Source organism: Pieris brassicae, chromosome 4 (assembly GCF_905147105.1).
Source record: "Pieris brassicae chromosome 4, ilPieBrab1.1, whole genome shotgun sequence".
In the NCBI taxonomy this organism is placed as follows: Eukaryota; Metazoa; Arthropoda; class Insecta; order Lepidoptera; family Pieridae; genus Pieris; species Pieris brassicae.
This window is the reverse complement of record NC_059668.1, coordinates 2,821,639-2,832,786: the sequence shown is the minus strand read 5'-3', so window position 1 is coordinate 2,832,786 and position 11,148 is coordinate 2,821,639. Positions and strand designations below refer to the sequence as shown.

At 34.2% G+C, this 11,148-nt stretch overlaps 1 protein-coding gene and 1 long non-coding RNA gene across 2 annotated transcripts; one reads left to right on the top strand and one right to left on the bottom strand.

Moving 5' to 3' along the window:
- The first annotated feature begins 280 nt into the window (after positions 1-280).
- On the top strand, positions 281-1,250 carry LOC123708968. The gene is made up of 3 exons (XR_006753672.1): positions 281-345; positions 653-824; positions 1,155-1,250. It is a non-coding gene; the product is annotated as an uncharacterized LOC123708968 (long non-coding RNA).
- Positions 1,251-2,752: 1,502 nt separating this feature from the next.
- LOC123708964 ((11Z)-hexadec-11-enoyl-CoA conjugase-like) lies at positions 2,753-8,714 on the bottom strand. The gene is made up of 6 exons (XM_045660018.1): positions 8,480-8,714; positions 5,338-5,468; positions 4,502-4,707; positions 4,023-4,205; positions 3,370-3,565; positions 2,753-3,030 (listed from the first exon to the last, which is right to left on the bottom strand). The coding sequence occupies exons 1-6, from the start codon at positions 8,664-8,666 to the stop codon at positions 2,854-2,856; spliced, it is 1,080 nt and encodes a 359-aa protein (XP_045515974.1). The 5' UTR covers positions 8,667-8,714; the 3' UTR covers positions 2,753-2,853.
- Between the last annotated feature and the right edge of the window lie 2,434 nt (positions 8,715-11,148).

Here is an 11,148-nt window from a genome sequence, read left to right as displayed (position 1 = left end):
GCTAAATAGAAATCCAATCTTACATGATCATTGACGTTATCGTAATTAAAGAGCCCGCATATAACAATTTTTTTATGTTCAAATGCCTTGGTTACCTTTATTTAAGACAGCCTTAGCTTCCCAAATCGTCATTAGATTTTTGACAGTGACATTATGCGTCTTTTAGTGTTGTTGTCTTTATGTTATTTGATGCATCTTTCGGTAAGAGAATATCCATTTTTTTTAAATTTAATTTATAGAAATTGCAATGAATTAAGTTCTTATAAATTAATTTTTTGCAGAACTGTGAAAGTTTAAGTAATTTATTGGGCTATTATTTGGGATTTCGTCGCCTATGCTTGTGCCGTAAGTTGGTTTATTATTTTAATATATGTTTTACATAATGCACTCACCATCAAAGAGTTACAAGCCATATTTCTTTATGTTCTTTTACCATTTTTTTTGTTTTGTGTAAACGGAAAAAATGTAATTACTGCATTCGATCTAATAAGTCTTAATTCTTGCCTGCTGTTGTACTTTTAAAATATTGTAATAAACATTTAATAAAGCGTAGTGTATTATTGTATTAGTTTATCTTCTCATTTAAGTCATTGTTATGTTCTGAGTGAGAACTAAACGAATATCTCATATCGTAAATTTAAAATTATTTCAGGATGTGGTGTGCAACAAGGTCCCAAAACTGGAATACATAGTCGAATGCTTGGAGGAGAAACGATTCAGCCTTTGCAAATGCCGTGGTTGGTTTATATTCACACAAACAAAACATTTACTGGAACTCTTATATCTAACAGGCATGTCGTCACAGCTGCCTCTAATGTCCATGAGTAAGTAATTTGAATATTTTTTATAATAGATAAGTCTTGCTTTATATTTATTTGAGACATCTCGATTTGTAGAATACAAGCAACAGTTTCATATTTATTATACTTGATAGAGTTATGGGGTACAAAATAGATAAATTAAGATCCTCTTTTTAATTTTACTCTTACGTCAACTAACAAACCTGAAACGTGGAGTATACACTGGAATAAAATTAATGAACATTAAGCACCTGTATAAGTATATACGATATATTTGACTTTATACTAAATCATTGCACCGTCTCGTAGGCCTTCTTTATTAATCCTAATACAAATTACATTTATTTATTTAAGCATATTACCATCAAAAGTATCAGTGACTTTGGGATCGAATGGACTTTGTGATAAAGCGTCATCAGCGTTCAATGCGAGTGTTGAGGCAATATTAATAAATCCTAAATATTCACCGAGTAGAAGAAACAACGATATTGCGTTGATAAAATTACGCAATGAAGTTCTATTTACCGAAGTTATTGCTCCAATTTGTATGCCCGTATATGGTAGGTATACAAGACTTTCTAATATTTTTGTTTACGTAATCGGTGGGCCGAAAAGTTTGTAGGCTAACAGCTTTTTTGAAAAAAAAATATTATTCAATATAGCCTTCGAAGGCGAATATCATACAACTGAAGAACAACATCATACTACAGTCGGTACCATTTTGAGTACGATTTGTTATTATTGATATTTGCGTATGTTGAACATGACTCGATTACTTAGTACATAGTATCTACTATCAGGATTAGAACTTTTAATGACTTGGTATTTGATATTTATTTAGATTTGCGGTAATAGACGAAGCATTGATTTAGTTTATTTCTTGACATTTTTTTTCACTTGATCTTAAAAATCTTTATCTTTCATTTCTATCCGTTGCAGATATTGGTGATAAACAACAATTAGCAGAAGTAACCTCAGTAGCGTCTGACGAGAAAAAAATATCTACGTATTGTGCTGCTCGCACCGCATCTTTGCCAATATTATCCGAAAGATCATGTTTATCTGCTACCAATTCCTCATTTGTAACTCCGGATAAAGGTTGTTTGGGTCCCGTTGGTGCTATTGGGACTTTGTGCCAGGTAAATTCAATGAAACTTTTAAATCGAAATTTCATATAATTATTTTCGTTGTAGAACTCATTTGATAAAAATAAATGGTTTGTCGTCAATTCTATCTATAACTTTAACAGTTTGATTTTATTATCTGGATGTTAAAAAATAGGCAATTTGTTAAGTTTGTATTGTTGTTAAACGTCATTTTTAAGATTTAATCAGGCGCGTTTGTCCTTTTTTTTCCATTGCAGTCAGACATAGGTGCGCCAGTAATGACGCGTTTTACCACTTTAAGCCCATACAGATTGATTGGAGTATTATCGTCAGCATCGTGTTATGAAAAGCAAACGCCGCTTTATACCAGAATAATAGATCATCTTCCATGGATTAATGAAAATATTCGACGGGATTGCCAGTGCTTTTAAACTACTAAATATAAATATAAAGAATGGTTAACTGATATTAAATATAATCTTGTTTTTTATTTGCTGGATTTGAAGGGCCGGCGCTGATATGATCCTTTAATTGACCTGATGTCCCTACTCTTTAACTCGTATCTCAGTCGAATATATACGAAATCATTATGGAAAGAAATGGGTACTAGAATATGTAAACATAATCTGGTCGTATTAATGAGTAGCCGATTCTCATTCCTCTTAATGTCTTGCCGTCACTTGTTTATTTCATCACTTTTTCTCTACTTTTTCGGTTGTGTAGCTAAGCTACCCAAACTTGGTATCGGGATATTATAACTATTAGACGTTATTCGTATAAATATGTATTTCTTAACTTACTTGACCTTGTGGGCATAATAGTGGCTGTTTAATAAAACAACACTAATGGAAGTGAAAACTACAACATTTTATCACACTATTTAATTATTCATGACGTATTTCTACACAGAATTTTATTGAATCGTTACTTAACTGGAGAATAATCCCTCATTCATTGAAAATTAGTCCTTCTTTAGACAGTGTGGTATTTGGTGCCGTGTACGTAACGTTGTAAGTTGGATTTAGAGGATGAAGAGGTCCTATTGCAGTGACAGCTAACTTATCTTCATCATTACCTAGGTAGTAGTGAGTACCATCACCAACCTTCAATATACGGTTTGTCACCTGAAGGAAAGGTTTTTTTATTTATAAGTTATCTTATAGCTATGAATTTCCAAATTATAAAAGAAAATACTTAGACACTATAGAAACTTAATATTTTAAAGAAAACTAAATTGTGTAGAGTTATTAGTAGTAGACATTATATGTATAACGCAATGCATTTAACGTATTCTTGTACCTACTTACTACATACTATGTACTTGATAGTGATTTTCTTCTATATACCTGATCTTTGCAGATCTTGGGTTGTCAGCAACGTTAACATATATAAGAATTCTAGTTCAAGGGGAGAAATATTAGTTTGACCAAATTAATAACTTCCATAAGACAATATTTTCTTACCATTTCAGGTGATGCTGTCTTCAGGTCGTAAGCTAAGCCCCATTTGGCCCATATCTCAATAAATCGCGCTGAAAGGTTGATGAAATGTGTCAGTTCAGCAGCTTTGTAATCCCAGGGGAAGCTGTGATGGTAGTTGTGCCAGCCCTCACCAAATGCAAAAAATGACACGAACCACGACTCCACAGGCTGAATATTTCTGATGGAAAGAATTTAAAAATATTTATAACCAACGTGAAGTGAAAAGTTTATTTAAACTAGTTTTTGCCTTTGAATGCAATGTATTCCGATCTCGGTGTTTTTATGATTATATTAAAAAGTAGGTTGTAAAACACAGAACGCGTTTTGCCTATTTTCGTATAATATAAAAACAGAAAAGATGTAAAAATGGTTTTGAATGAAAAGATTGTAACTTCTGCAATAATAATATTTATTACTAATTAACTGTATAGAATCACATCACACATGTAGTTGTACACAGATAAAGCAATTCAGTAAATATCCCTCATCAAAATTAGCCACTTTTTTAACAGAGAACTTAAAAAAAACGGCCGTGCTTTATATAATCTGTTTCTGTCAAAACAGTTTTAACAACTTCAGCAATTTTTTTGTGTTACTATTTCCAGTACCTGAGTATTATTATGATAAATACGTACTTGTCATACGGCCGTGTGCCATACAAATGTGCTGCGCTGTTGACAAGCCATGTTCCATTCAGTTGTACAATGTAGCGAGCAAAATAGCAAACCAGTAGGGAATTTTTAAATGACTCTCCCTTGTACCAAGGTATTATTACTGGTATAAAGATCGCTATTAAAATGTATAAATAGACATAATACCTGAAAGAAAATATATATTATCTACGACATTAAATATATTTAAATAAGAGAAAAATTCGTTTTATTACATTGATCTTAATCGCTCTTTAATTTTGAAAATCATTCTGTAAATTATTTTAAAATATAGAATATCGCTATAGTCTGATATTTATAACGGTTCTAATTCCACCCTTAAACTAAAGTAGTTTCTACTTTTCTAATTGACAGAAAGAGACAAAGTCACTTTAGGTAAAAAACTTTATTATTATCAAAAATGTGGGAATGTGAACTTTACAGCAATAATGGAATGTACTAACTTTTTCTGGAACATAACCATCGAGTCAGCTTTAAGATCGCTCATGTCGATATTTTTTCCGAATTCTTTAACGTATGGATGTTTTCTTGTCAAGAGCCATCCTACATGAGAGAAAAAGAAACCCCTACTCGAGTTATGAGGATCTGCGTCCGTGTCAGAATATCTATGGTGAAGACGGTGATCACGCACCCAAATGTATATAGAGTTCTGGAAAGTAATGATTATTTGTATAAAATAAATAAATTAATTAATGGCGCTACAACCTTTAGGCAACCAACCTTTAGGCCTGGGCCTCAGGTTTCTGTATCTGTTTCATGATCATTTGTTATCTAATAGGCAAGTAGGTGATCAGCCTTCTGTGCCTGACACACGCCGTCGACTTTTTTGGGTCTAAGGCAAGCCGGTTTCATCACGATGTTTTCCTTCACCGTTTGAGCGAATGTTAAATGCGCACATAGAAGGAATGTCCCAAGTGTACAGCCGGGGAGCGAACCTACGAACTCAGGGATGAGAGTCTGGTTTGTACCCAGACTGTATACCAATGGACTTTATGACTATGTAACCACAATTAACACACGTACGGTGAAGAGATTATCATGCTTAGCGTGTATCATAAAAGCGATGCTAATCGCAATATGCATTCCATTACTTATTTTAGTTATGTCTATTTATAAATAAGGGATTAGTTTAAAGATTATTATATTAAAAATAATTAGCTTTAAAAATAGATTTTAGCCTTATATACTAGAATTTGTTTGAAAGGGCTTCCACTAACTTGTAGTGTCGTAACATGTAAGTGATGCTATTTAGAATATTTCCTAGTAAATAATTGTATACCTGTCCAGAAGCTGTTTGCATAAGCATGAGAAATAGTTTAAGTGGTGTTTTCGCTTTATAACTTCTATGGGCAAACAGCCTGTGAGCACCAGATGTTATACCTTGTCCGAGACAGATCATTAAAACTGTAACTGAAAAGCAAAACATGAAATGAAATTGAAAGTAGTTATAACGATGTTATACCTAGGTAACACTGAGAATGTTTAGAAAATGAAAAAACGGCTTAATGTAGAAAGTTGCCAATACTTTTATTGTTTTTCGAAGTAATCGCCGTTCCTCTCAACACATCGTCGCTTTCGATGAAACCACTGAGAAAAGCAGTGGGCCCATTCCACCTTAGATGTCTCTTCTACGGTATTTTCGTGCGCTTTCATCGCCTCTTCAGGGCTCGTAAAGCGAATATCTCGAATGTTATCTTTAGAAATAAATGAGAGTCGCAGGGCGCCAGGTGAGGACTGTATGGCGGATGACTCATTATCTCGACACCTACCAAATCAAAGTCAAAGTCAAATATTCAACAGTCCGTTTTGCGAAGTGCGCTGAAGCATTGTCGCGGTGAAGGAGGATCCTGCTTCGAGGGCGCTGCTGTCGAATATTTTCCAAGACAGCACGCAAACAGCGAGTGACATACCAGTCTGTAGTAACTGTTCTTCCATCTTCTAGCACAACTGTCGCGAGATGACCCTTACGACCAAAGAATGAGGCAATCATCTTCTTGCTTTCTTTACCTTAGTTGGCCGATCCTCGAAAGGAAACACCCACTGAGCTGATTGTCTTGTCGGGTTCGTAGCAATATCCAGATTTTATAACCTGTGACGATGTCAAATACAGCATTTGAGTCACCACCGTTGAACTTACTAACATTTGGCGACACCAGTCCATGCGAAGGTGTTTCTGGTCGTCGGTTACAGTATGGGGAATCCATCTGGTACAAAGCTTCCTGACGCCTAAATGTTCGTGCAATATTTTTTTAACTTGACTCATACCAACGCCTAGGCTTGAACCTTGGCTTGGCCTGGCCTAGACTTAACCTCTATCTTGCGTTGCACAGCATGTTATCTTCAGTAGTCGCTATTAAAGGACGTCCCTCACGCGGATCATGATTTAAACTACGCTTAAACTCGTTAAACCAATTTTAAATATTGGCACAAGATGGGGCTTCATTAAAAAATGCTAATCGCAGCCTAACATAGCTTTGTTGTTGAGTATAATGAATAATTGACCGAAAATTTTCTCGCGTTAGGTTCATTTTCACGTATAACAAAACTTTTAGATTTGCCGCCAATTCACAAAAACAAATGACAAATGAATGCAATATACTACATTAGGTTACCAAAGAGGTCTAAAATTGAAATTCAAAAAAAGTTTTCATTAGCAATACCAACTGGCCAGTTCTAAACATTTTCAGTGTTACCACGTAAAATAATTATAATTTATTTATTTAACAAGACAATCATTCCACATGATTCTTATTGTGTTAGTTTCAATATAGTTCTATTATATTAGCTTAGTTTTTCAGTCATTAAAATGATAAGATTAAGTTAAATTTAAATAAAGCTTATAGTAAAGATGCATGCTTTTAACTATTAAAGTTTATGAATGTGCGCGGAATCTGGAATTTATATATATATACATCGCAGCCAACTAGCTTAATAAGCCGTTCAAATAACAGCCTAGCCTTTTAACTAAACAGCGCCGTTTAACTAGCGGTCTAAAAGATATTCAGCCGTAGCGTTTGTAACAACATTTAATAAACTGTATGGCTAATGTTTAGGCTATTCGTGCGATATAGTGACGCAAAAATAAAAAAATAGGAAACATCTGATATATAAATATTTCTTTAAATATTAAATTGCTTGAGTCAGTCGCAGCTAAATTCACTTTTTTATTGTCACTGCACTCGTCCATAGTACTTGTTCATTTTCTTTAAAAACACCATCAAAGTTGTGCTTTGCCAGCGCGATATTGACATTTTCGTTTCGAGTTTGAGTGTAAGTTTCGAGAATGGAGAAAGAAAGAGGCTTGGCTAGCTGTTTGATCAACTGGCTAAATATCGTTCAGGCCGCTAGTTAAACCTCGATGTTTAGTTAAGAGGTTAGGCTGTCAATTGAACGTCTTATTAAACCAGTTGGCTGCGACATATATACTAACTGCCTCCGCGAACTTTGTTTTGTTTATTTTACTTAGCCTACCATTTTTATTAGCTATATACCAACATAAGAAACATTTTGTTATGCTACCCCATAGGGACTGTTCGCATTTTCGGAATAATAAAATATTATTGAAATATTGATTACTTGTTTATTTATTACATTAATTTGAAATAGGTACTATATACCTGCAAAATTTAGTTTTACTGCAAACATTTATTACATTGTTTTAATGACATTTCTATTCTAATTATTTAAAAACTGGTTTTTACGTTTAATTTTAATTTAATTTCTTCTCACTCATTATAAACCTTCCGCAGATTTCAAGGAATAAATAGATAAATCGATTTTGAATTCTTTCGCTAGTAGATATATTGGGAATCCAGTCACGTACGCTTGTTTGTGACAACTATTAAAATAAACAAAAAATCAAATGGTTTTCTTTCGAAATAATAGTGGCTTGGGTGTCTACCTGTATGTTTATTTATAAGCAATATAAACAACAATTAAATATATAATATAATTATATATTTATATATTATTCACGAGAAAATTATAATCGTCTAGCACATTTTTTTTCGGAACTTTTGAAACGCTCTTCATAGAAAATGCAGCGCTACGATGATGGCAGACTATTTATCTGTGGTCGTTTGCATAGTTTTTAAACGAACACTGCAGGGGTTTTAGTCAAGATGACTTAACAGTTGACTTTACTTACACTACTGTTAAGGCATCTTGTCTAAACCCCTAGCTAGGTCTGCGAAGCGTGCATTTCATATATATTAATTTAGAAAAAAATCTTTAAAACTTCATAACTTGTAAAGTCAGAGGTTTGGTAGTTGTTTTATCATCCGATCTCAGAAGCAGAGAAAACATGAAAAGCGTACAATATCTATGTACCTAATTGGTGTTTATTTAATATAAAATGATTCTTATACATTCGAAACAATTTTTTTTTATAACTACGTTAGTTTGAAAATTCATAAACTTACCCCATGCAAATGTCTTCCAAGTAACTCCACCAGTTACTAAAGTATGCATTCCCCATATCCCCAAACAGTGAAAAAGAGCAAAAACAACCACATTCTTCCACACAATTTCGTGTTTATACGAATGATCCGTTCCTATCTCCTTGCTTGTAATTAGTTCTTTATTTTTTACATTATTAATAATATTCATTTTTGTCGCGGTACTTTGAATATTTTTTTGTTACTCCCGTGGTTAGCAGGCTGCTAACGATCCCGATATAAATTTTGTATCAATTATATAAGTAAAAGAATATCGCAATAGGTTGTGGATAAAATGTAGTTTTTGTAAAAAATAAAAATGTCTAAATACATTTAGCATACATGCACCTTGCTAAAACGAGCCAAGCGAAACCCTACCCTACCTTTTCTCGAAACGCTTTTAAATTACAATCCATGGTCTTTGCCTTAGATTTCTGAATCTGAGAAGAATTGGTACAATATTTTCTTAAAGGATCGCGTTAAAAGTAACTCCATTTTCTCACGGGAAACGGAAATACCTTAAGGAAAGGGATAAACCTTACAAGCGAGTATTAAATGCGAGAGAAAAGTCTAATTGTACACTGGGTTCGCAGCCGCAAGATTAAGGTTGAGAGTTGCATCCACCAACATAAGTAAATTGCTAAAAATATAATAATAATAAAAATAAGTGTTGTTCATCCACGTCTTATAATAGATATAAATAAAAAAAATAATGTTCTAAGCTGTTACGCATATACCTGCGGCATTTAACTCCAGCAAGGTTTATGTGAGACTCAAACTTAATATTTACAACCCTACCCACTAAAATCTGACGGAAGCCTTCATCTAGCCAATGGGCGGAGGCAGGTAAAAGCTGAGCTGTCGCTGCCCTGATCGTTGTTTCCTTTCCGGCGGAGCATATTATGATCATTTTCACGCTGATGGTCCGAATTCTATTTCTGAGTCATGACGGCCTCACAAAAAGGCTTGAAGGCTTTCCAGGGACCATCATTGTCAGCTTCCAAGTGCCAAAGAGGAGTGGCAACTATGACACATGCCGCATCACGGGTTACTGCCCATATCGGACACCCATACAGAGCCTTCGCCCTAGCATAAAGGAGCCTACAGCTCCCGTCTGGTCCATTGATATTTACCATTATACGACCCAAAGCCATTGCAGTACAAGCAAACTTGGGTGCAAGGGCTGAAAAATGAGCTTTGAAAGTCCATCGGGCGTCAAGAACCAACCCGAGGTATTTTAATGTCGACTTTTCTGGCATACGAACACCGTCCACAATTATTTTAGCATCTCTAGGTGGTGACTTCCTGGCAAAACATATGACTTATACGAGTCACTACTTCTGTCACTGCAGCAGTAGCTAACTAACTTGCCTCCTGATAATAACAGTCCTCGGCCGTCATAGTTACAGTTCGGTAACTGTTTTTGACCATCTGTCATCTGTATAATACCAATACCGTTTAACCTGCTTCGAAGCTTCTAGTTTTTCAGCATAATTTTAAAGTCGCGCATTCAGTCGCGGTCTATTGTATTAGTCGTACGTTTTTAATATTTAGCAGTAACATGAAAGATGAAAATGAATTAAAAACATATGAAGTAAAGCGTAACTTTTGAACTATATTGTATGCAAATTTCTTTTTGTATTACTTATGATCTGACCAAATGTTGACATTCATTATATTAGGTCCTTACATATGAAATTGTCGTTTTGTATGGGGGGAACAAAATATAGATGTGTTTAAATAGAATATATTTAATAAATCAAAGTATGTACATACTTTGATTACAAAGTTGCTATTTATGCAGTTTTGCCATCTCATTCAAGTTATCCGAATTTCGAAAAAAGTGGTAATTTTTTAGAGCAAGGTTTACGGTGGATGTCTTAGACATTCCAATTGAAGATCCTCTAATTTAATTATAGTCTGTTGTACAGTGTGTGGTATAGACTTGTTTTCGTGCAGCAGTGTCCTAGAGCGATTGACCAGCCTTGGTTGTTTAGCAACTAGCTTTTCCAACAAGGTTTGCAGTTGCTGACAATAGGCATCTTCTGTAATCATCTGCCCAGAATTAAGAAAGTTATAGTGAGCGACACCGGCACTAGTCCCCCAAACGCTCACAAGTTTACGCTTTCGCCTTCGAGCCGTTTCAGCAGCACTGGTGCCAGGGTGCACTCATACTCGTAATTAACGCTAAGTTTCACGTTATCCATTTTATAAATACAATGACCCAAAGAAAAAAAAAACGGGAAAATGAAATGAATCATGGTTTGCAATAATCATATGCACGAGTTTTTAAATTAATTTGGAATCCCTAACCAAAGAGGAGAAAAGTGGACAGTACGATAAAACGTCAATTTCATATGTAAGCACTTAATATGTATATAATGTGGGCTGAAAATTTCGTAGGCTGACACAGATAATTAAATTTATTTATGATTTTAATCGTAGGATTTGGAGCTGCTCGATCGTAATAAATCCGATCCGAGTTGTTAGATGCTCCTTGCATCAAATAATTATCACTAAGCACATCCCATATATATTTGTAGTTAAAATACAAATTAACACAGTATTTTTAATTTTGTACATGTATTATTTTGGCTTTTATTTAAGATTATTGGAATAGAAAAATATGTATTAAATTTTAATTGTCTTTGTCC